We start from the raw sequence: 25,402 nt of genomic DNA, 5'->3' as shown, positions 1-25,402 counted from the left end.
ACTGTAACTAGTTTGTTTAGGTTTAACTGTATTCAGCTGGGTGAAGGTTTGATCTAGACCCTCCAGCCCCTGCTGCTGGTGAATGAGCAAGGCAAAGTCTGCAAGGCAAAAACCGAAGTGTTTTCATGATGCTGGGGGCCTCTCTCCCCTTCCACAAACCATCTCTCTTTTCGTCAGCATGAAGTGGGTGCAAAACTCAGTTGCGTGGAGGGTCCCTCCCTGGGGTGTAAGTGGTTTTCTAGGAATGCAGACAAAGAGAATCATGCTCTCAGTTGTCAGGGGTTTAAGATTAACTCGCTCCAAATAATTTGTCACTGATAACTTGAGACTGGTGGAAGAACTGAAGTCTTTAAAGGGCTGTCTAGACCAAACTTTCCTTTACAAAACATATCTAAGCTAAAGCTTTCTGATGTTCAGGAAATGCAGTAGGGCACCTTTTCCTGAGCTTTTTGCCACCTGAAAGGTTGAATGCCCTCCGTGTTCAGCCAGCCAGGAAAAAAATTTCCATTTCTATCCTGGTGGAGCTTCAGTGTTACCGGGGAATAGTTACTGCTGGTAACGTAAGCCATATAAAGTGTTGCTGTGGATATAGGTATTGTATAAATGCCTGTAATAAATAATAGAGTAAATTAACTTTACCCCTGGCACCTGCACATTGCAGAGCTGTCTTGTTTGTGGTCGTAGGTTATCTTAGATATGTTTGCAGGGCTGAGGCTGCTCAAGGAGTTGAGAAGGGGAACGGTTTTCTTGTAGGCTCAGCCTGATCTGATGACACACTTTTTCACTTTGTGGCGTTCAGAAGGAAGATCTTTTGCAACAGCAGCCTGTTGAGCTTCCTGGAACACCTGTGTCCGAGTGTACTCCCTTCGAAACAAATACAACCTGTTCTCTGCTAAGCAAGTCTTCCCCTAAAACTAAAGGCAAGCTGAAAATTTCCACTTGGTGTTGGACTGTTGCCTCTTTAGGAACTGGTAAAAGAAATTCCCAGGAACTGGTAGAAGGAATTCCCTTGCTTTGGCAAGGAGTTTAACAGAAAAGAAACCACAGGGCCTGTTTCTGTCTCATCTAAGTGTTGGTTTTGCTTCCTACTGGTATTTTTCTCTTCTTCCCTTCCTACCCTGCATGCACAAGGTACCTCCAGTGCTGCTGTGCCCATCTTTGAGTTTGGAACGGAGTTGCAGAGAAATTTAATTATTTCCAGAGAGCAGGAGGTGAAGCCTGCAGCAGTTTTCAGGGGTTATAGCCGGGTGGGAAGCGATCTGAGGTGGGAGCTGTGTGTGTTACCGCACGGGAGCAGGCTGAGGGCACTTAGCAATGACGACTGCGTTGACTCTGGGAGGTTAAATATGCCCAGGACTATTTGCTGGCACTGAGGCCAGGTGGCAGAGGGTGACACATGCCATAACGTGAAACTTATCTTCCAAGCAGGGCAGCTGCGTAGCAGGAACTGAACCACAAATTGGGAGCGATTCCTGAGCTGACTCCCCAACAGTGCCTGGGAGTTGTTTGCACGAGCGTGAGCTGACTAATACTATGCTGGGAACTATGTTAACAATTTAGCAGAATAAATGAGCACTTTCCAGTTCAGGGAAACATTTCTTGGCACTGTTTTATTTACTGTTGTAGACTTAGATCACGTGTGAGACAAATCTTGAACAGGAAGAAGAATTTAAGAATACGTTGCAAGTTTTGCTGATACGCTTCAATGTGACCTGAGCCCAGCTGGATGCGTCCCTGCTCCTCGCCAACACCAGCTCAGTTTTTAGCCCAGTGTCTCTAGCAGCAAATGCAGTGCCTCACCGACAAGCAGGTAGTTTAAGAGAGGCAGATGGAGTTCAAAGAAATAAACAGGGTATTTTATTCAGCATCTGCTTTTCCAGGACGGTGTCTTCTTTCTTCACCATGTGATGTGCATGCTTCCCTAGGCAGTCTGGCCACCCTCTGGGCATTAAAGGGAGGGCACCAGAGCTCCTGCCAGATTGCACCAGTCAGGTGAGTAAGCAGGCATGATAATACCAAGCTGCATTTCAATGTTCAGGCCAACCCAACTCAAGAAACCCTTTAAACTTGCTGATCAGGATCAACATTAGTCACACAGGCTTAGGAAAGGAGGACAGAGCTGTCAGGAAGAGCAACAGCGTAATTAAAGGGAAAGATGGGAGAGGAGCGTGGGGGGGGATTTGGAGGCCCTGGGCTAGGTCATGCCCCTGGGCTTGTTTTCTTTCTCTCCAGCATCTTCGGCCACCACCTGTAGCTCTGAAGCTGCTGCTGGATGGTGGGGAGTGAAGTTAGTGCCAGGGAAGTGCCCAGTTGCTCCTGTTGCTCTGAACCTGCTCCTTTTGTCTCCCTGTAGCCAACTGAGAAACTGAGTGAAGAGCCAATGTGCTTCCCAAGGGATTCTTCCCTGGGCTGGTCACAGGGAGTGGATCTAGGTCCCTTTTTCCATAACAATACTGAAAGGAAAAGTGCTTTAAGTAATTTAATATCCTATTTCAACCTGTTCTTTGACCAGTGGTCACTCACAGTAGCACCAACCCTTCTAACTCACTGTAGTTAACCCTTGCTGACACCTGTAGCACTGGCTACATTTGAACATTTATTTTAAAAAAAAAGTTAAGGGCTGTTTTTTTGTGTATGTTTTCAGCAGCTAAAGAATACTTCCTGCCAGAGAAAAATGTAATAGAAAGTGAAGCAACCCCACAACCCAGTCCCTTACATGATTTCTAATTCTTTTCTAAAAAGCTACTACCACAGCCAGGACCACTTCCAGTTTTCTCAGACCGTTTTAACGCTTTGGAACAAAAAAGGTCAGCACCTTCTCAAAACGATAGTGAACAAGAAGGAGAAGGCAGAGGCAAGCAGTCTTTTGAAAAGGATCAATTCTTGGTACGTGCCCTTGATTTTGCATACAAAATTTTCTGCTGGCAGGTGAGCTTTTTCAAATACCCCCCCCCCCCCCCCCAAAATACCAAACAAAACTCAAAAAACCAAATAAAAACCAAAAAACCAAACACGAAAACAAAAAAACAACACAGAAAAAGACCACTAACCTTGAAGTTCCTGTAGTTAAACCACTAACCCTCTCTCTGCCAATGAGGGGGAACTTGTGGAGCCAGAGAAAATACCCACAGTGCCAAAAATAGCCTTCCCCCCCCCCCCAATAAATAATTATTGTTCCCCCCTACAAAGACACGGGGAGGGCTGGACAGAAATCAACCCTTTTCTTTCGGCAGGGCTAGAGCGTTCTGCTGCTGTCCAGTTTGCACCCTCGGTTTGTGTTGCGTTTGTGCATGACTGCACCGATAGTTACTTCTAAAATAAATGCCCTTTACAGCCGTCTTGTTTTCGTTAGATGTTCAACAGCTCTGAAAGCCGAAGCTGCCTGGCAGACATCCTGATGCTTTTTTAGTGTTTATGTAAAATCTCTCACCGCGGCGTTTGGTACCACTGCGAAAGTTGTGTTAACCTGTATTTTTGATAACAATTGCACGTGTCTGGTGGGTACCGAGTGATGTGGCAGCTTGGCTGTAACATCCTGGGGAGGAGGATGAAGCTCTCGCCTTTGCCTCTAGCCCTTGCTGAGAGAAGTGTCTGGCCCCAGTTAGTGTGGGAAGGAACCGGGCAGTGCTGCAGCCAGCACCAGCCTCCCCTGCTGAAATATTTATTCCCTGGATGAGTGCATTAGGAATGGGGGAGGACCATTATTTAGCTTTATATTTGCGGCAAGCATCACATTTCAGACAGTGCTTCAATGAACTGCAGGGTTTTGAAAGAAGTTGGCGTCAAAACCAGAAATGAGGAGGATGTCGACATGTTTTACTACTGGATTTAACAAATACTTCCTCCCTGCCCAAAGCTGTCATTCAGCTGTTTCCCTCTCCTACCCGACACAGCCCTGTGGCCTTCACAGTTTGCTTACAGCACAAATAAATAACCTGTTGGAAAAGAATTTTTTTGTTTCTTTAAAGAGCTAAACTGGGCTCCAAGTGGTACCAGTGAAGCAGACAGCTGCTGTAGAGGAAACTGCTAAAATCCACCGCAACCGTTCCTGCTGGTATTTAACAATGAACATCTCTTGATAGAAAATAAAGTGAAACAGTTAATAATAGAAACCTCGGAAGCTTGTTCAATAGGATGTTACTTATTTGCAAAACCTAGGTTTGTTTTAATTAAAAACAGCACTATTTCCTACCTTTTTTTTTTTTTTTCTTTCTTTCTTTCTCTCTAACCATTACTCTACGACCTTTGATGGGACCGCCGGTGGCGGTTCATCCCTGTTGCTAGCAGGATTGGAAAAGAAATCACAGCCTACTTGCTAGCTCTGTGCAAAAGAGTTTTCCAGTGCAGCGATGCCCTGAGGAAAAAAGAAAGGGTAGAAATTGGTGTTTGGAGCTGCCCACGCATCTCATGAGTCACGGATGGGCAAGAACGGGTGGACAGACCCAGCGGAGTCCGGCGTGCTGTGGAGCCTGCGCAGCACAGTGCTGCTGGCGGGGACCTGCACGGTCCCAGCCCTGCTCCCGTGTTCCCAGGCTGGACTTCAGGAGTCCCGTCGGTGCTTCTTCTGTTCGTGGTACTCTGCTATTTTCTGCTGGAAATACGCTGTGGATGAGAGAAGGCTGCTGGTGAAGCGCTGGGGCTGGGGATGCTGCGTCCTGGGGAGCGCGCGTGCCCCCCGGGAGCCAGGCGGCTGGGCTGTGGGTGACTGCACCCAGGGGGTGGTTGCGATCGCTCCCACCCCTCTCACCCACCCAAAAAGAGCTTTATTATGCTGGGTTAGTGTAAGGATTTAACCCTTGTGCTCACTCCAGTTTTTGTGGTTCCTCTCCAAGCACCAAGGGAGAGCAAGAGCAGGAGACCCTGGGGATGTGGGTAGCCGAGAAGGTGACAGAGGCTGGGAATGCGATGGGAGGGCTGGGGTTGTGCCATCCCTCTCCCCCAACCCCGGCAGACCCAGGTCCGTGTCTGCCTGATCAAACCTGACCTAAAAGGGCAGAGTGAGCGGCGACCAAAGTCGTGCTGGGCTTCGAGCCCCCTGGACGGGCTGCAGGGGGGCTGGAGACCTTGGCCACCTTGGGGGTGGCAAGTGCCGGGCCAGGATGTCCCTGGCCACTGGTGGAAGGTTTGGGTGGCTTCCTCAACCCCCGTCACCCCGTCTGTCCTTGTCCTGGGCTGGGAGGAGGCTCAGCTCTGCCCAGTGCCCTGTACATCCCCGGGAAGGGGAAGGACCAGCCCAGCGGCCGCAGGTCTGTGCCCGAGCTGGTGGCAGGGATGAGGCAGGGCTTGCAGGCAGGAGCCAGCTCCCAGCTGCTGCCTGCATCCAAGCCAAATATTTGCGCTGCTACTGGCATGTTTGCCGAAATGCTGAGCTCTCAGCAAGCCTGCCCTGTTCCTGGTCAAGCAACAAGATCTAAAATGAGCCCAGGGATTTTTTTTTTTGATCGCTTGACAGGGACAGAGAAATGCAGCTCGTGAGAGCACATGGGTTCTACTCGCTGCCCTGAGCATCCTCAGCCTCGAGCTGCATCCCTCTCCGGGCACAGGGCATCTTTCCCTTCCCCGAATAGCCCAGGACTTGCAGAGCTCACCCAGCCAAAGCGGGAAGGGGAGAGGGGGCTGTTTACCTTCCTGTGGGATCCTGCTCTTTTCTGCTTCCTCAATAAATAGGGCAAACATGTTCGTCTTCACAAATTTCTTCACAAACTTGCGGCTGGTTTTGGAGGTGATGGCTTTGCAGAAGGCTCGCTCCTGGAAGGTGCCCGAGCCATTTTTACTCCACTTGATGTGCGAGGGGTAGTGGCCAACCATTCGGACGAAGAATTGCACGAAGGCTTCAGAGACAAGCGTGTTCACCTGCTCGGATGCTGGAAGAGGACACGGAGCACAAGAGGTGGGGTGGGACCTCTGAACCAGAAAGGACAGGCTTATTTTAACCTGGCTGGTCCACAGTCTGTGCTTCCATCCCATGAAATGGCTTAAAACTTCCCTCTGCCAGTAAACAAAGATCAGACTGATCTTGCTGAGGGAGCACTGGCTGTGTTTGCTTTCCAAGGTGGTGGCACCTTTGTGGGCCAAATATCAGCAAAACCTGATTTTTTTCAGCAGAATTAGTTGTTCCTGCTCTCGTGTTTCACAGGACAGGGGAAAGGCCAAAGGGTTTCCCTCCTGTGGTGGCATTTTGTTGCAAATGGGGGCAGAAACATCCCAGGCCAGGTCCTATTAGGAAAATCATTTTGCTGAGGGCCCCAGTCATCTGTGGAGGGCAGCTTGTGTGTGTTTTACACATATATAAAGGGATGTCCTTACTGTGTATGTTGTTGTTGTTGTTGTGCCTGTTCAGAGATGTCAGCATCTCATTCTGCAGCTTGATGGGCAAGATCTCCTCCTCATCGCCGACCTGGAAGGCAACGGGGCCATGAAGGACCCGGCACCGGTGGGAACCCAGCTCAGGTGGCCGTGACCAGCAGCTGGTGCAGCCCATCAGTGGGGCTTTCTGCAGAACTCATTAATTAATTATCATTGCAGGCTGCTGCAGCGATGCAGGGAGTGGGATGACCAGCACAGGGACCCTGCTGCTCTGGCTCACGACAAGGCAGCTGCAGTGGTCGGAGACATCCCTTCATGGGACATTCCCCCTGGATGGGTGACACTGAGGTGTGTCTGCCCCCCAAATGTGGTAGCTGGCACCGAGGGGAAAGGGGCCCTTCCCAGGACCACCCAGGCCAGCGAGCCCACCCGCAGCCCCGCGCCCTGCGCAGGGGGACCCACCGCCTGGAGGATCTTTCCTTCGCAGAGGTCAACTATCAGAGCCTGGAAGAGAGCAGAGAGCGATGTGTTTAGCCCTACCAAGGCATCTGGGCTCCCTCCCACCCGTTTTGCCATCAGACCAGTGTGTCCGCAGCCCGCGAGGGTGGCAGGAGAGGGATCAGCCCCTCTGTGCTAGAGGGACGTGGGCAGGGGGTACCAGGGCATCCCCCAGAGACCGTGTTTGCTGCAGGCTTGGTGGCTTATCCCCACTTCTGCAAGGCTGGGATGATGCCAACAGGCAGCCTGGCCAACAGCAGCTCCCCAAGCCCCCCAGGGCAGGGCTGTGGGTCCTGGGGTGGCTGGCAGCACCCAGGGGGATGCAGAGGTGTTGCCCCAGGTGCCAGCAGGAAAGGAGATGTGAGAAGCCCCAATCTCCAGCCTTCCTGGATGGGGAAAGGGCACAACCAGAGCCTCCAGCCTCGGAGCCAACCCAAACCCAGCGTCACAGGCTAACCGCTGGCTCCATCCAGATGCTTTCCCCCACCCGGTTGAAATACCTCCTCCATCGGCTGGTCCAGGACCCGCTCCAGGTGCTGCATCTGGATGCCAACCATGAAGGGTGTGGGGCAGCAGACAGTGTCGAGCAGGCACTCGGGGACCACGGGGATGTAGGTGTGAGCCCAGGTGAAGGGGTAGAGGAGAGCAGCCACTGCGTGGATGCACTGCGACAGGACGCTGCAGGACAAGGAGCCACCATGGGGGCATTGCATGAGGAAAGGTGATTTCACCCCTCGAGGGAATATCCCACCCCAACCTGAGCTGCATCCTGCGCTCCTTCAAGGGGTTTTATTGTTTGTTTGGTTGTTTTTTTTAAATAAACAGATCAGGACTCACCTCAGCTCCTCTGCCAGGAAAATAAGCCGTCGCTCCAGCACAGCGGAGGCGAAGATGTGCAGGATGAGGTGGGGGCTGAGCCGCTGGAGCAGAGCCTGAAACTCCACGTGCTCCAGGTGGGCATCCACGGGCCGCGTGAGCTCGATGAGCTGCCGAGGGAGAGCCACCAAAACCCAGCTTAGGAGGTACAACACCCCCCCCGCGCCCCCCTGGCCCCCCACGAGGGTGATGTGGGAGTAATTAATGACCCAGAGTTTGTCCCTCTGGAAGGGACAAACCTCATCTTGTCCTGCTTGGAGGTTTGGGCTGTGCAGCGCTGAGGATGCAGGGGAAGCCAGCAGTGATGTGCGCCGTGGGCTTTACTGGTTTGGGCTCTGCATTTTTAACCAAAATGCCTCTTTTCTTCAGCGCTCACAAGTCCCTGGTAGGAGATGGAGAGGGACGTACCCCCGCCTTGGTGTCTGCCAGCTCATCTGTGAGCAGCAGCTTCCAGGAAAGGCAGGAGGGATGAGGGCATGACTTTTGCTATGAAAACCACAAAAGCTTCCTCAAAAGCCTCCCTGGCAGGGCCAGCTCGCCTGTTCCTAGCCAGGATGGCCCAAAAGTGAGTTACCTGCCGGGTATTTGCAGGTGGCCTGTCTGTCCTGCTGACAAGAGTCTCCCAAACCTGGTCGAAACATCTGCTGTGCTGCAGGCAGCCCTGGGACGGTGACCGCTGAAGGGTTAATAGGACTGTGCAGCTCATGAGAAGGCTTGGCCCCTCTCCTCAGCTGTAGGGGGGGGAAATCCCCCCCCTCCACGTGCCAGGCCACCTTGCCAGCAATGCAGCATCTTCCCAGCCAACAGCATAAGGCTTGGCTGGGCTCCGCAGCCCCATTCCAGCACAAATCCTGCACAATCCCCAGCTCCCAGCCCATACAGTACCCAGGATTTATTTTCACCCCTTTTCCCTGTTTTCTCACTGATCTCCTTGACTTGCTTTCACCCCCACCCAGAGCCCCAAAGTGCAGCTCTTTCGAAGAACGCCCTGGTGCAGCCTCCTTCCCCATCACCCCCAGCCGCCATCCACGCGGCCTGGCCCACAGCCAGGGCGTTGAGCAACCTGCAAACCCTTGCACAAGCCTTCCTGGATGAAGAAATCTCTTGCAATTCGACAGCTGGCTGCTAAATTGTACTAAGGAAGAGGGGTCTTGCTCTCAGACCCACCCTGGCAGGATGCAACCCTGGGGTGCTCAGCACTGAGGTTATTTTGTCCAGTGCCGGGGCAGACCCTACCCATTTTTCTACCCCAGCTTTGCCACAAGAGGAAGAAAAAGCCAAGTAAAAGGCTCTGCCCGTGCGAGCCTGGGCCGTGCGTGGGCGAGAGGAGCCCCGCGGGCGCTGTGCCCGTGTCAGATCTCCTCTCCACAGGTGAGGGCTGGGCTCGCTGCATGCCTGTGCCGCTGCGGCTGCTCGCTCATCATGCTGAACTGGGGTGAGTGTCGAGGCTGAGAACTGAGCACCACGGTGCCGAGGGGAGGCTGCAGCCCATGACACCCCCACGACAGCCCCGGCACCCCCACGCACCCCAGCAGCCCTGCCTGCTGCACCCCGAGGTGTGAACGCGGGGTCCAGCGGGGTGCAGCCAGCTCCGCTCCAGCCCCGGCGTGCTGCCCTGCTCGGACAAGCACCGGCACGTTCGGAAACAGCGTCCGGGAAGTTTTGTGCTGGCGGCTCCAGCCCGAGGCTGAGGGAGCTGCGAAGATGGGGCAGCATCACCTGTGGGTGGGCTCCATCCTCATCCTCACTGCTTGCTGCTCTCCTCCTGGACCAGGAGGGAGGTGGCACCCATGTTCCCAGGGCAGGAGGCCCCCAGCAGCCTGACCCACCACCCACTGCTCCAGTGAGCACCTATGGGTGCTGCAGATGGGGAGGATGATCCCAGAGATAGCCCAGGCTCCTCACATCAGAGCAGCCCGGGAGGGGCCGCTGAGCCCCCGAGACCCCTACCAACCTCTGTGCCTGACTCAGGGATGAAGCTTTTAATGGTGACACTTTTCCCTGGAGCTGGGAAGGGTGATTCCCGAAGGCCCTGCATGAAGGGGTAAATCACAGCCATGGAGATCTGGCGCCTCTTCTCCACCTCATCCAGGATCTGGGGGAGAAAAAAAAATGAGCTGGGAAACCCCAGCAGGCAACAGAGTGGCAGCCTGGGCCAGCGCCGTGCCAGGTGGTGCCACCACATCCCTACCTTAGAGAAGAGCCCGAAGCAGCCCAGGCAGCTGATGATGCAGAAGACCTCAGGGAGGCGGACGCCACGGCCGGATGGCTGGAAGAGGATGGGAAAAGTGTTGGAGCATCGTCCACCCTCACTCTCTCCCCAGAGATCCCCCCCAGCCCCACTCTCTCCTGCTAAAATACCCGATCACCCGCTGGGGATTTTCAGAGCTGGAGCTCAGGCCAAGGATGCAGTTGATGCTGTAAAAGCAGAGGGTGTCCGGAGAAGGCAATGGCATATTCCCAAACTTTCCTCCCCCTGACACACGTCCTTTGAGATGTCCTGCCCCACCATCCTTGGGGCTAATCCTGCCTCCTGCTGGAACGGGGACCATCGAGATGAGTGCCCAGGCTTTTTTTCCCTTTCCAACTGGACCATCCTGGGTCCATTTGCAGCGCTCCAGACGTGCAGTCCAAACAGCCAGAGCTCAGCCCTGGCTCCAGAAGTGGGCAAGTTCCCCAGGGAGTGCAAGGGTGGTGGGGTCCAGCAAATCACCAAGCTGTGGCGTATGGCCCTGTGGCTTTATGGCCCTATTTAAGCAGGCTGTGCATAAATCAGCAGCCAAGGAAGACCTCCATCACACCTCGCAGCCCCCCGAGCTGGCCAAATGCATGAGCTGAGAAAGGCAGCCCCCGTTCAGAAGCAGGTTCTGGGGATGGGGCTGAGGGCACCAGGCTCTTGGCACCTGGATGGGCACGCACACATCCCCATCCCAATCCTGAGTGGGGTTTGCAGCCACCCTGAGCACTGCGGCCAGGGAAAAGGAGCCAGGGAAGCTGCAGGAGATTGGTGGGGTGGCAGCGACCACTGGTACAGGGAACGGCACCTCCCAACTGCTGCATCTCCTGGCTGCATTTCAGACCAGCCCTGGGCTACAGCCAGCACTGCTTTCCTCCATCCAGCACCCAGATGATGCCTCAGCAGAAGAAAGCTCCAAAAAAATCCTTTGGGAACCCCCTTGTCATCATCTTCGTCAAGGTGAGTGGCTTTCTAAGGCACATGCCCAAGAGCTGTACTCTGGGCATGGCAGAAGGCATCATGTCCCACCACGGGGATGGGGTGGCACGGCCAGCACCGACCCAGCGATGGGCGGTGGGGCGGTGGGATGCTCTCACCAGCAGCCGCCTGCAGTAGCCGATCTTCCTGCTGCCATCCACATTGGTCAGGACGAAAGAAAAGGTTTCGCTGCAAGGAGAGACAATGTGTGGGGTCGGGACGGCCCTTGCAGCCCTCAGGGGTGGGCAACCACTGCCGAGACCCCGCAACGGGGTAGGTACCTGGTGAACTCGGTGACGGGGGCCCAGTTGTTGCCGTCAGGGAAGCAGAAGAGGGGGATGGCTTGCAAGAGGCGTTCCTCCTCCTCCTTCTGGCCCTTCAGCAAGTTCTCACGCTGGAATGAAATGATGCCAAGAGTCAGGGTGCTGGAGGGTGCCTATAGTCCCAGGGGATGGGGTGGGATGGGGTGTGTTCCAAAGCAGCCCCCAGCTCAGACCAAAGCAGAAGGTGCCTGCACATCCCTGGACAAGCATCTCCCAAAAAATCCAATTTTTGACTCTTTTACCCCATGGATAAATGGGGCAAAGCAGAGGCACCCAGGGCCCCCTCTGCGAACCTGGGGTCTCCTCCTGTGCCACCTCCCCAGGGTGTGATTTCACTGCTGTGGTCTCCCCTTTTGGGATAGGGGGACAGTGAGCACCCCTCAGATTTTTCTCCTGGTCTTTGTGGCCCTGGGCTCAGACCACAGGGAAGGACCGGCAGGTCCCAGCAACCCCAACCCATGGCAGGCAAAGCCCTGGGGTCTGGGTCTGCATCTGCAGGGCACAGGGTATTCTTCTGTCTCCTCCCCTGGCTCTAGTGATGGGGAAGCAGCAACAATCCCTTTTTCTCTCAATTTGGAAAACTCATCTTCCTGTAAAGATGGGAGTAAATACCTTTGGGAACTGGTAGGTTATCTTGGGTTCGTAATGTCCGTCTGATGTCTTCTTCAGTGACACCACCACCAGGTACTCGAAGAAAAACTGCCCAGCAGAATAGACAGAGCTCCGTTCTCCTGGCCTCTGCGGCACCCGTGCGGGGTTGCTTTCTGCAGCAGAGGCGTCCACTTTTGCTTCTGTAGCCAAAAACCAACCAAACAGAAAAACAGAGCAGAGTGAATGAAAGGTGGGAGCTGTCCCGAGGGCAGGAGAGGAGTCACAGAGCGACGCAGGAGCAGGGCAAAGTGGCTGGAAGGAATTGGCCCCTGGTGCACAGGGTGTTTCGGTCCCTGGCAGTGAACAGCTGGGGACACAGAAAGGCAAAACGGCTTTTATGAGTCTTCTGGGGAAAATCAAATTGCCATCAGACACTCCCAGCCCCGCTTTGCCCCATTCCATCAGGGGCAGAAGGACGGATGCCCAGAGCGAAGCCAGCATGTGTGACAGTGGAAAGCAGACAGTCTCTGCAGAAAGCATCTGCGGGAAGGTGTGGGAATGCTTTTATAGCAGCTAATCTTATTCCCTTAGGGGGAAAAACAAGCAAACAAACAGCACAGATCTTGTCTGAGCACCTCCAAAGGCTCCAGTAAGATGAATCCCAACCTCTCCCTGCCAGATGTCCTCAGTCCTGGGAACTGCTGATTGCAAATGAGATGCTCGAGGGTATTCCCTAAACCACAGCTCCCAAAGTATAGCAGTTCCCTGAGATTACATCCCATTTCTTGTTTGGGCAGGTGGGGAGGATGGCTGGCGAGCGTAAGCCATCATAACTTGAAAAACTAGAAAGAAGAGTGAAAGGCGCCCAAGCCGGCATCGCCAAGGGTGCTGGGATGGTCATGGTGGGGCAGTGAGCCCCGGGGGCTGGGAAGGAGAGGAGCTGAACGCCGACGGGAGGCTGGAGCCAGGCTGTGCCGCAGCTCTGCCCTCTCCCAGCAGCTGCTTATGACTCTAAACCCCCGGTCCCGGGCCCTGAGACTGTCCTGGGCTTGGTCTTGTCTCTGATTATGGTGGGAACAGAAATGCTTGAGCTGCTCCTAGGAATAACAGGCAGGAAAACAATTGTGTGGCTGGATGAAATAACCAACTCCTGCAATTTGTCTCCACATCCTGGAGTTTGGCTCTGGGCTCTTTTACTTGTGCTGCAGTTTGGCAGGGCAAGGCATTGGCCATGGCCGGCTGCTCCCATCGTCCTTCTTCCCCGGTGCATGACATCCTCCTCCAAAAGCAGTGCTGGTGGACAACCCATCCCCGTATCCCTCTGGCTCCGTAGCCACCTCTTTTAGTCTGGAAACAACTTTCCAGCCTTTGCTCTAGGTCATCATGGGCCAACAGGAGCAGAAAGCTCATCCGAGGAAGTGACACTCACAGTCCCATCATGGGATGTCCATTCCCAGGGACCAGAAACGCCTTTTCCAGGTCGGGGTGGGGAGATGCACGAAGCCTCACCCGTGTGCACCCTGAGGCTGCTCCACCTCCACATGCAAAGTCCTTCCTCTTGGCAAGGTGCAAGTCATCCCAAAGAGGTCCCTTTGCAGCAGGGGGAAGCCCAGGAGCATCCTGAGGATGAGACCCAGCTGCAGACACCTCTGGTTTGTCCTCAGCAGGGATCACCTGGATGGCAGCTCAGCAAGGAGCCCCAGGCCAGGGAAAAAAGGTTGACAAGATGCTCTTTGCTTCTCCTGCCGCTCCCTGGGATGCTCCAGTAATGGCTTCAGTCCAGTCTCACCTACGGGGCCAGGACCTCTTGGAACCAGGCTGTGCAGCAAGGAGGGCTGCCGGCATCCCCCATCCTCGCTGGGCACCCGTGTCTGTTGTTTTCCCATCGCAGCTTGCCAGGGTAGGGTGAAAGGCCAGCTGAATCCTGCCTATCCAGTCCCGTCCTGCATTTCAGAGAACAGAAGATGCACTCTCAAGCAAGGGCTGGATTTGCATCTTGTCCATGGGGTTTTCAAACAGCCAAGTACAACCCGCTGCTCCAGGGAGGCCAGTCGTGCCAGGCTGCGGCTCTGCCCCTTGCAGCTGGACCCGCGGGCCTGCCTGCAGCGAGCCGGTGTGGCGAGCCCTGCCAAAAGCGTGGTGTCACCCAACAGCGCTCCCCTGCACCAGGTCTGGCCACAAAGCCCTCATTGGCAGAGCCTAAATCCCCCTGAGACCGTAACACCCCACCCCTGGGCTGGAAAACGAGCTCTGGGGATGTACAGGACCATGCACCGTCACGCAGTGTCAGATGGGTTTAATGTGGCATCAGGGGTTCCAGCACTCCCCAAAACCGGCAGGATTCCCAGTTCCACATGTGTCCCGGCAGCATGAGCCACTGTCACAAGAGCTTTGTCCAACTTTCGCATAGCCCAAGTGGGAAGACTTGGGGACCACCCCACAGTCCCCCCAGCAGCAGGAGCAAGGAGGAGAATGATCCAGGTGGCCAGGGGGGCCCACGCAGCTCTGGGATGGAAGGGGGCTGCTGGTGCTGAGGATTTTCACCCGCCCCTGTGCCGGGCACGGAGAGGGCAAAGGCTGCCGCGGTGCACCCCAGCCCACGCAGACATGGCACCGCAGCTGCCAGTGGTAAAACAAAAACACATTTTCCTGCACGAACAGCCTCCCTGACCAGAGCCGGGTTTCCTTATCAGCCGAGGGCTGAGCCCCACGCTACGATGCGGCACAACCTGTTTCTTTCCTCCTGGAAAAGTCCCGGGCTGCTGCGGTGTGCCGGAATCTCCTGGCCTGGCACGAAGGTTTGTGGCGCTGATCCGGTGCGCAGCCGCCCACCTGCCCGGTCGAGAGGAAACGGCTCTCACACCTCTCCTGCTGAGCTCCAAACCACATTCATCGCACCCAGGGCCAGAGCCAGCCAGCACAAAACAGACGGGGGGTAGGGTGGTGTTGCAGTGACCCCCCCAAAGCCACAGGTTGCCCCAAGGCTTGAGATGCGGTGGGCCAGGGAACGCCGAGAATCCATCCCGTAGCTCGGAAAAACTCACAAATCCCCAAGGACCCATTGCCCGCAGCACTGGCCTGCCTGGGGGGCACCGTGCCCTCGCTCGGAGCCCCGCAATGCCGCCCGTGGTGGGCAAAGGGCTGGGAAAGCTTAGGGGGCTGTGGTGGGAGGGGCTGCCCCGGGGAGGGGGTGAACCCCTGGGGAGGGGGCACACTCCTCCGGGACGGGGTGGGCTCCCGGGGTGGGGTGCAGCTCCCGGGGAGGGGGTGCACGGCTGGGGGCTGGGGCGAGCCCCGGGAGATGCGGTGACCGCCGGGGGCTGGCGGCCCAGGCTGGGCTCCGCAGCGCCTACGGGCAGGGCTGGGGGCCAGCGCGCCGCTGCCGCTGCCGGTGCCGCTGCCGCTGCCGGTGCCGCTGCCGCTGCCGGTGTCGCTCCCCGGAGCCCCGGTCGGTCCCACCCGGCGCGGCCGCGCTGCGCCGCCGGGCAAAGTCCCCGCTCCGACGGCAGCCGTCGGCTCCCGCAGCCGCCGTCCTGGGGCTGGCACCGACACCGGCACCGACACCGACACCGGCACCGGCACCGACACCGGCACCGGCACCGACACCGGCACCGGCCCTCCCGGAGCCCGGCGCAGGGCGGTGCTCCCCGGCGGCCCCTCCCGACCCTCACCTCTGCGGCCGGAGCGCCGCAGGCTCCGTCGGAAGAAGCTGCCGATGGAAGCCATGGTGGCCCCGGTGCGGAGCGGCGCCGGTGCGGAGGCGGAGCGGCCCCGTGCGGAGCGGCCCGGCGGGGAGCGCTCGGCTTCCGCCCGCCGCGCTTTCGCTTTCCCGGGGGAGGGCCGGGCCGGGCCGGGGCGGGGAGCGGAGGAGGAGCGGGGAGCACCTGGCACCGGCCGGGGCATCGCGAACCCGCCCCGGGAGCGGGGGCGCGTGGGCACGGGGAGGCCCCGGGGGGCCCGGGCAACCGGGAGAACCGGCCGTGGGGGCTTGCCCCGGGAGCAGCGGGCACGGGGGCACCGGGAATGGGGGAGCAGGGAGCACCCCGGGGTCCGGGGATGCCAGGAGGAACCGGGCACGGGGGAGCCGGGAGAACCGGGCACAGAGATACCGGGAGCACCGGGCACGGGGGAGCTGAGCACCCCTGGAAATGGAGCTGGGCATCCCGGTGGGGAGCCCGGCACAGCCCGCGCAGGGCACGGCAGGGTGGGAAACGAAGCAGGGACCCTGGGGATAAGGGGTGGCTTTGCCCTGCCCCAAACCTGCACACCCCCCCTCCCCACCCCCCGTCTGAGCCCTGCGCCCCCCCCCAAGCCCTTGGCCCCCGGACCCCGCTGGTGCCAGGGATGTGCCCAGTGCAGTGCTGCAGGGCTGGGGGGACCTGACCGTCCCCCCCTGTGCAGTGGGATGGGGCCCGCTGAGCCGCCCTGATGGTGCCACCGTGCTCTCATCCCCACGGCCATGGCTTGTCCCAACTCCGCTTGGGAACACTGGCCGGGTTTGGGAGCACTGGTCAGGTTTGGGAGCACTGGTCGGGTTTGGGAGCACTGGCCGGGTTTGGGAACACTGGTCGGGTTTGGGAGCACTGGTTGGGTTTGGGAGCACTGGCCGGGTTTGGGAGCACTGGCCGGGTTTGGGAGCACTGGTCAGGTTTGGGAGCTGGTCAGGTTTGGGAGCACTGGCCGGGTTTGGGAGCACTGGTCGGGTTTGGGAGCACTGGTCGGGTTTGGGAGCACTGGTCGGGTTTGGGAGCACTGGTCAGGTTTGGGAGCACTAGTCGGGTTTGGGAGCACTGGTCAGGTTTGGGAGCACTGGCCGGGTTTGGGAGCACTGGTCAGGTTTGGGAGCACTAGTCGGGTTTGGGAGCACTGGTTGGGTTTGGGAGCACTGGTCGGGTTTGGGAGCACTGGTCGGGTTTGGGAGCACTGGCTGGGTTTGGGAGCACTGGTCGGGTTTGGGAGCACTGGCCGGGTTTGGGAGCACTGGTCGGGTTTGGGAGCACTGGTCGGGTTTGGGAGCACTGGTCGGGTTTGGGAGCACTGGTCAGGTTTGGGAGCTGGTCAGGTTTGGGAGCACTGGCCGGGTTTGGGAGCACTGGTCAGGTTTGGGAGCACTGGTCGGGTTTGGGAGCACTGGCCGGGTTTGGGAGCACTGGCCGGGCTGTGCCTTCCCTCGGGCTGGCGTTTCTCCACCGGGCAGATTTATTCCCCCTCTCCGGGTGACTCAGAGGTGCCTTGGCCCAGGCTGGCCGGGGGCCGGTTGCCCACCCTCTTCCTCACAGGAAGGGAGGCAGTTTGTTCCTGCTGCGATACGGTGGTCGCCCTGTCCCGGGCACGCAGCCGGGATCCCTCCGGAGCCGCTTGGCTTTGCTGGGTGGTTTCACTGCTCCAGACCCATGAACAAGGGAAGTCTCCTTAAAACCAGTGGTATCTTCAAAAAAATTTCCTTCTTCCCATCCTTAGCCTGCCCACACCCCTAACGTTTCGCCTGCCGGTTTTGGGCGGCGCTTACACAGAAATCCAACGCCCAGGAGAGGCCCTCCTGGGTGCCGCTGCGGCTGGGGGCTCTCGGTGTGATGAGCTGTGCACCGTTCTCAGCCTCAGTGCCAGCATGCGGCTGGTTGCATTTGTAGACCAGACTTCCTACACCAAACACCCTCCTCTCTTATTGTACACCACCTCCCATCCCCTTCCCCTCGCCAGGTGGGTTTGCAGCCGGGAGAAATGGCCTTCACCAGCCGGCAGAGGTGGCCGGAGCTTCCCAAACATGTTCCCATCGGCACATGCCCCTGCCCCAGCCCGGACTCTGCTGCCGTCCTGGGTTATCAGAAAACTGCTGGTCCAGGGAACATTTTCCGGCTGATCCTGAGTGGGTGGAAGAGTATTTGTGCTTCCCGGAGAACAGGGCAATGTGTTTGTGCACAGAGCTTGTTCCCAGATGAAGGGAAATTAAAAAGTTCGGGGTTTTCCCTCTGGATTCTGGAGGAAAATCCCTGATTTCCTGGAAACCAGAGTCACCTTGGGAAAACAGCCGCTGCCTTCAGCCAAAAGAAATCCCCAAATTCTTTGATTTTTTTCCCATATACACAAATCTTTTCTGCTTTCTCCCTTTAAGGCAAGTCTCCGACTGTGATCCTGCCTCGATAATGCCTTGACTCTGCTCAGAGCCGTGTTCCCAGCCACAAAACCTCCCGGCTCCCGAGGAAACACTGTCCCTTTGTGTCCGTCTCACAATCCAGCAAACCTTGCGCTGCTGAAAGAGGTTGAACTTCTGAATATTCCCACTGAAAGCTCCTTTCTGCGGGGAGCCAGCCACCCACCGGGACAACAAATGGGCACATTGTGGGACCCTCGGGGCTGCTGGCCACGGCGGATGCAGCACTCGCCGTTGTGCTGCTCTGTCACCGCTGCCAAAATCGTTTCTCTTCCCTGAACCAAGCCCAGGGAGGATTTTTTTGGGTTTTTTTTTTGTTTTTTTTTTTAGTTTTTTTTTCCTCCTTGCAGCCCGGTGCTGATGAATACACTCTGGAATTTGGCTTCCTGCAGGCGTGGTGTGTTCAGACTGCAAATATCCCATCGTGAGCATCCCGTGGGGCTGCATCGCAGTGGGACCGGGGTGTCCTCCCTCCTTGCCTGCACCGCAGCTCCTCAGCCTCCTCCTCCTCTCAAGGAAGGCTCAGCTTGCTGCCCCTTGCCTCATCCCAGTGCCTCTTCACTGGGTGCTGCATTTTGGGAGGACATTGAGGTGCCACAGAAGGTCGAGCGTGTGGCTTGTGAGCAGTTTTTATTTTGCTCATCACAGTCGGGTTGGGACTGGGGCTTGGAGATGGAGGCTCACGTTTGGCCACAGCATCCCTGGCAGGGAGGTCCCCGAGGGCAGCCTGGGGCAGGTGGTGGTGGATGCCCCCCCGGGGGCTGGGGACCCCAAGGCCCCCGTTTCCAGCTTTTCCCATGCCAGGGAGTTTCTCCCACTGGATGGCAGCATTAGAGCAAAGAAACATCCCCTGGAGACCTTGTGGGAGAGGGGACCTTTCTCCGGAGAGACTTCTTGCTGGCTGGCTGGCTCCCGGGAGGTTTGTACTTGGGCCAAGGACGCGTGGGTTCAGTTCACTTGTGTTTGCAACATTCGTGCTGCTGACACTTCACTCACTGCCCTGTTTGGTGCTTGGTGATCACTCCCAGCTCCCCAAAAGGGGGGCCCGTGTAACATCCTCTGCCTGCTCCTCTTCCTCCTCATGCTTGTGGGTGCAGGGGTACCTGTCAGGACAGGGGGGCCGAGAGCTGGCTGGGACACTGGCCCATGAACGGGAGCAATGCAGTCCCAGATTGGGCAAGGAGAAGAGCTATCAACCTGCATGGGACACCAAGTTCATGGCTTCTTAGCCAGGTGCATCCTCTGTCCCCCAGAGCCCTCCCTGCTCTAACTGCTGGGGTGCAGGGGTCTGTGACTTTGACACATTTTTGCATGAGAAAAGCTTTAGGGACTGTTTCTTGCATGATGGTTTCAGAGGGGGCTGAAGAACTCCTGGGGATTAGAAAACAAAGCTGATCTGATCACTTTTCCTTGCACCTAATGGTTTTAATCCCAAGTATTTCAACCCGCCTTCAGGATTTCTTGGAGGTGGTGTTCGGCAGAGGTGCTTGGGTGGGCAGGGAGGCTTGGTGCTGGGCTGCAGCCCCCTTGCAATCCCAGTGCAGGGAAACTCCTGCTTTCTGAGGCTGCTTGTTTAATGGTCAGGAGGTGCAAAGCTGGCTCAGTTTACAGGCTCCCAGCTGGGCTGGCAGCGCTGTTCGCAGGCGGGCATCCATAGATGGAAAGGATCGAGCTGCAGAGCCCAGCCTCAGGTGTACTTCCCCAGTCCCTCCCGTACTGAGCCAGTAACTCCTGTTGGGCTAAAATGCCAGCTCTGGGCCGTTCTGGCCGTGGGGGTGTGTTTCAGGGGTTAATCCTCCGATGTGTGCAAAGCATTCCTTGGGGATGCGCCTGGTTTGGGCTCTCAGGCACTTGCTGCCCCTTTTTCCGCTCAGTTCAAAGGGCTTCTCCCGCCTCTGCCCCTCAGCAGGGCGCTGGTGCAGCAGGAGCCCTCAGCTGAGCTTGGAGGACTCGTAGCATCTCTGGAGGCAGGTGGTGGCACTGGGGTCCAGCCTCCTGGGTGGCTTTTGCAAAGTCCTGGGCATCCCCACCCTGCAGTGCTGTGGTTCAGTGACCTGCCAGTGCCAGGGGTGCTGGGGACACTGGGGACCGGGGTGATGGTGCTGGGGGTCATGGTGGCTAGCCCCGGGGAGCATGGGACAATGTTGGAGAGGGCCAGGGCAGAGGGTGGGGAGCTGGCTTTGCTACTTGATTAAAAAAAGGAAGAAATTGGGGATCTTCCAAGCTGGGCTGAGCAAGCTGGGAAGGAGAGGGCAGGAAATCAGATGGCTGGTCCTGCTCCTCAGGAGCACAGGCTGGGCACCCGTGTGAGTGTGGGGGTCCCACAGCCCCACACCCAGTGCTGACACCACACCTTGCCCCATCTCCTCCAAAGAACAAGAAGCATTTGCAGCTTGGTGCAATCCCCAGGGGCTGGGGGCTACCAGCATGGCCAGAGCCCCCCAGTTAAACAGGCAGGGCTGCAAACCATGACCCGAACCGAGCTTTAACCCAAGGAGCTCGGTGAGATTTGCTAATCTCAAAATATTGTTGGCATTCAGAAGAGCAATTTACTGCATGTTTTGCCACAGCAAGTACTTTCCGAAAGGCCATGCTAAGTTTACACCGGAGCCACTGGGATCGGATAACCGGTCCCTGGCTGCTCCCTCTGTCCCCCGCTGCCACCCGTCCTGGTTGCTGTCTTGGGGTGCAGAAGGACATCAGCTTCTCCTGCACCCCAAGGAGGAGGTGACCACAGTCACAAGCAGCAGAAAAGAAGGGATCGCTGAGGGCTTGTTTCCTTGTCCAGGCGGTGGGGTGGGATGTGGGTCATGGCCTGGCTTGCAGGAAGAGCTGAACTTGTGGAGAGCCCTGACCGCTTTGCAAGTCACACTGCCAGGGACAGAAAATCACCAGCCCTGGTGCCCAGCCTGGCCGTGTCCACCTCCCCAGGGGCTTTGCAGGTTGTAAAATTAAATCAGCTTCTCACCTTCAGTGGCACCCAGGGCTGGGTGAGAGCCCTGCAACGTCCCTTCGCATTCCTGCGGTGATTTACCACCCCACAAGATCCCCGAGGGCTTTACAGGTGCCAGGCAGGAATGATGCCTCCTGCCACGGGTGCCTGGTGGGATCCCAGGGTATTTGAAGCCTGCGGACAGGGTGGGCTCATGCCGCAGAGCCGGCGGTGGGTCCCTCCATCCAGCTCTGTTTGCCAAGGAAATGTTCCTCCTTCCTAAGGGCCAGCGCTTGGGAGGCACAGGACCCCTCATCTCTCCTCCATGTCCCCAGATCCCTTGGGATCTCTGCCACCTCCTAACCCCCAGGAGACGGGAATGAGCCCATCGCATGTGCTCATGGCAAAAGCCACCATCAGCCTCAGCCCTGGCCCTCAGTGGCCCTCGGTCACGGCAGGCTGGGGGTGGTGGCCTTCCCCTGCACAAATACCAGTGTCCCTCCTGTGCTGACATGCACAGGGACAAGGAGGAGGATGGAGCGTCCTCTTCCGTGGCTGTTTCCTTGCAGGTTATTGGGTCAACAGCTCAAACCCCATTTGCTCTCTGAAGCCCATGTCCTGGCCCAGATGTGGTGAAGGTGCTTTGGGTGATGCTTCTTCCAGGGAAGGTGCAGGGGTGTCACGCTGTGCTGAACTGGGACAGCGGAGGTGGGGCAGGGCAGGGAGCAGAGCAGCACCCAGGCACCCTGTGGCAGGTCGACCTTGTGCATCCAAAGCAGGGCTGGGCCACATCTGGCTGTGGGGACACTAAGGAGCAGTCACAAAGGGAACGGCATCTTCCCGGAGCTTGGCACAGTATCTGGAGGGCTTCGGCTGGACGCAGGGTGAGGACAGCCCGACTGAATGTCCCCATGATGCTCCCTGGTGGCAGCAGAGAAGGGGCGCAGCTGGGCCACGGTTGGACAGCCCCAAACTAGTTTGCCTTCCCGGTTTACTGGGACCCTGGAGGGAGTCACCGGGATTTGGGGATGGTCCCACCCCTCTCAATCCAGCAAATTCCCCAGGGAGGGGGACACAGCAGGGAGGTTCCCAAACAGAGGTGCTCGGGTTAGAGAGGGATGTGGGATGGGTCCAGGATATGCTGTCCCATGAAGGGACCTGATCCCATTTGCTTCAGAGCATCCTGGGCAGGGGCAGCCCTCTGCATACCGCTCAGACATGGCAGGGGGGGGCCTGGCTGCAGGACATGGTGCTGCTCCCCGGCTGCCTTGATGCTTTCAGCCAAACGGGCTGTTGGCTGCGCTGGCGGCGGGTTGGAGACGGCAGCACTCTGCAGGGACTGTGTGTGGTGGAAGGATGCAGACAGGAGGAGGGGATGGGGAGAGCAGGGTGAGGGGAGGCAGGTGTGGGAGCAGGTGAAAGCATTTAAGGCAAGGAAAGGAGGGGTGTGCATGTGAGAAGATAAGGAGAGAGCTGGGAGGGGAAGAGGGGATGTCAGCACCCAGTGTTGGTCATGCAGGAGGGACTGGAGAGGAACGATGACCTTTAGGGTACCTAAAGTGGCCTTAAGTCCTTGATGGAGGTAAGGGGATGCCGAAGGTCGAGTGAGACCGGGAGTGTGTGCCTGAGGTGTAACTGGCCAAGGGCACAGTGCACCCTGGCAGGGTTTTGGTGCCCTGAAGCCCTTATGTCAGGGCTAGATGCCCTGCTGGGATCAGTAGTGCTGGCACGGAGGTGAGCAAAGCTGGGCTCTGAATAGCGGACATTGCCCTTGTGCAGTGAAAAGCAAACGCCTGAGCTCCTTGCTGACACTAAATGATAAGGAAACTGGTGCTGGTGGAGCCTGGGGCTGAGCTGTTTCCTTCCCCTTCTCTTGTAGAGCCTCCCCGCTCGCTGCCCGGGGGTTGCCACAGCGCAGGGACAGCAGCAGGCGGGTGTTTGGCTGCATCCCCCAGGTGCAGCTGCAGTGTGTAATGTCCCGAACAAGGCGGCAGCGTTCTGGGCCTTTCTGAGCACTGGAATGCAGAAGGGAAAGCTCAAGCTGCTGTTTGCAGCCTTCCCCTGCCACAGAGTGGGACCAGGCAGGGCAGGTGGTGACAGAGCCTTATTGGCGTCCCCAGCTGCTGTCCCCAGCCCTTGGTAGAGGTGACCCCTGGCAGGCTGAGGACAGCGGGGCTGGCACAGCCTCAGCCCCTGCGAGCTCTCTGCCCGTACGTCCTAGGTAAGCTCCTGCTGGCAGACCTGGAGGTAGGGCAGGATTGGGAAAAAAAAAACAAACCACCAAAGGCAGAGCAATGCCCCAGGTTTAGCATTGCTTCTGGGGACACGGGAGGGGACGGATGCGGTGCCAGGGTGCACGAGGGCTTCTGCTGGCCCACCATGCCCCTGCCCTGTCCTGGCCAGCCCTGGGTGCAGCTGCTGGAGGTCGCTGCTCCTGCCCTACACAGCTGCTGCTTTGGAGGGTGCTGTCTGCCTCGCGCTGTGCCCTTGATGTGTGGTGGCCCCACGGGTGGCTTTGTGGGGACCGCTTTGACTGGGGGCAGCAGGTGATGCCGATCCATGATGGTTTCCTGCGTGCAGTGCTGTCCCTGGGCTGGGGGGGACATGGAACTGGCACTGAGCTCCCTGACTCGGCTCCCAGAGAGGCACTGGGCAAAATCAGGGCATCCCTGCATGGGTTGCTCTTTCTCTGCTCCTTCAAGCTTGGAGGAGAAAGATCCCAGTCACATCCCCAAAATAACACCCCAAAGAAGCCGTTGGTTCTGGGTGTTTGCATCCATGAGCCCTGCCCACACGCAGCAGCTCCTGATCCCCAGGGACAGGTTGCATGTCTGGGCACCCACTGTGCTGATCCATAAATTGATGCTGGGGACCTGGTGGTGGATGACCCCATTGCTTGCCCCAACTAATCATAGAATCAAAGAACTGTTTAGGTTGGAAAAGATCCAAAGATCATAGAGTCCAACTGTTAACCCAGCACCACCAAGGCCACCGCTAAACCATGTCCCCAAGTGCCACATCTGCATGTCTCTTAAATACCTCCAGGAATGGTGACTCCATCACCTCCCTGGGTAGCCTGTTCCAACGTTTCACAAGCCTTTTGATGAAGAAAGGGTTATTGATGATTCAATGAATCGAAGTGTGGTGATGCTGAGTGCTGTGGCATGAGCTGATATGCAACCATGCGACAGGGACAGCCCTGGAGTGTGCAGCTGGGCTGCGTCAACCCTCCTCCTGTGCCTGGCAAGGGATGCCCAACAGGACCTCAGAGATACTGCTGGCAGTGTCTCTTTATTGCCTGGTTGTATTTTCTAGACCAGACAAGGATGTTTTAGAGCGATACTTGCTTGAAGCCCCTGCCCCAGGCCTGCACTGCAACAGGCACTACCCTGGGGGAGCTCTGGGAGAGGGGTCCCGCCCATGTCCCAGCTTGGCCCCGGGAGCCCCTGCCTGCAGTCATTTTTTTGGGGTGAAGTAAGCATCCGTTTGCGTGCGACACACAAAACGGAAAGCTTGCCTACGTCCCAGCCCACCTGCCGCCTGCCCCGGCCACTTGACTCAGCGCACTGCGAATATCACGATGACACGGAGGCTGGTAATGCTGCGGGGAGCTGTGATGTGGCAGGCAGGGTGCTGAGCCGCCCCGAGCCTCAGCCCTGCTGGCATCTGTGGTCGGCCACTGTGTGTTTTCCATATGAGCTCCCTAGTTTTCTGGAGGTCTGACTTAACACCCCTGGAGAGGGGACAGGCAAGGGCAGGAGCGGGGGAAGCAGCCAAAAGGAGGGGACAGCCCCACACAGGCACTGTCTCCAGCTGCATCAGTATCTGGCAGCAATATCCCCCCCCAGAGGGGTCTGGGCACCTCCTGCCTGCTGAAATCCTGGGGTTTGGACATTTCTGTGTCCAAAACACAAATTGCCCATTTGTGGTGTCCTGTGGACTCACGTGATGTGCACAGGGCTGGATGTGGCCATGGGGAGGTGGGGATGTTTCCCTCTCTCTCTTGTTGGATGGCTTTGATTAATCCCACTGGGGATGGCAATGGGAACCCTGTCAGTCCCGGGTGTCCCCTTCCCCACTCTGATACAGGCCATAGGTGACAGCTCCTTGTTGACATCTGTCATGCCACCCCTTTGAGCCTGGCTCTGTCCTCTACACTGGTGAAGCACATTGTTTGTGCCAACAACCTCATGATCCTGTGCTCAGAACCAGCAGTGGCCCATGTAACAGCATGTGACACCACCCTGCTGCTTTCACAGTCCTCCTGGGGTGCAAAGAGCCCACTGGGCTTTCCAGAGATGCTCGTGGGGACAGTGGCAAGAGGGGATGAGCACAGAGGAGGTTACAGCTTCAGGGAGCCATCTCCACCCGCATGCCATGGGCCCTTCGCTTATTCTGGGCCTTTGGCATCTCTGCTTTGCTCTACAATGTGCAAGTGGGAAGGTGTCACCACCCCCTGTCTAATCCTGGAGCCCTGTTCAGGGGATGGTCCTAATCTCTGGAAGCCTCCA

General features: G+C 57.4%; 1 protein-coding gene across 1 annotated transcript; it reads right to left on the bottom strand.

Moving 5' to 3' along the window:
• Window positions 1-1,591: 1,591 nt before the first annotated feature.
• On the bottom strand, window positions 1,592-15,669 carry DENND2D (DENN domain containing 2D). The gene is made up of 12 exons (XM_056361776.1): window positions 15,480-15,669; window positions 11,830-12,008; window positions 11,176-11,288; window positions 11,014-11,083; window positions 9,872-9,949; window positions 9,635-9,775; window positions 7,642-7,790; window positions 7,305-7,482; window positions 6,769-6,810; window positions 6,307-6,397; window positions 5,625-5,864; window positions 1,592-4,602 (listed from the first exon to the last, which is right to left on the bottom strand). The coding sequence occupies exons 1-12, from the start codon at window positions 15,532-15,534 to the stop codon at window positions 4,541-4,543; spliced, it is 1,398 nt and encodes a 465-aa protein (XP_056217751.1). The 5' UTR covers window positions 15,535-15,669; the 3' UTR covers window positions 1,592-4,540.
• Window positions 15,670-25,402: the final 9,733 nt, after the last annotated feature.

This window comes from Falco biarmicus, chromosome 16, assembly GCF_023638135.1.
Source record: "Falco biarmicus isolate bFalBia1 chromosome 16, bFalBia1.pri, whole genome shotgun sequence".
NCBI classification, from domain to species: Eukaryota; Metazoa; Chordata; class Aves; order Falconiformes; family Falconidae; genus Falco; species Falco biarmicus.
This window is presented reverse-complemented; position numbering and strand designations above follow the sequence as displayed.

Bases quoted from the DNA above. Each gene is read 5' to 3' on its own strand.
- DENND2D (XM_056361776.1), bottom strand. From the start codon at position 15,534: ATGGCTTCCATCGGCAGCTTCTTCCGACGGAGCCTGCGGCGCTCCGGC. The intron at 7,483-7,641 runs GTGAGTCCTGAT...CTTGTCCTGCAG, and splicing joins TTCCTGGCAGAGGAGCTGAG to CGTCCTGTCGCAGTGCATCC. The intron at 6,398-6,768 runs GTGGGTCCCCCT...GTTGCCTTCCAG, and splicing joins AAGGAAAGATCCTCCAGGCG to GTCGGCGATGAGGAGGAGAT.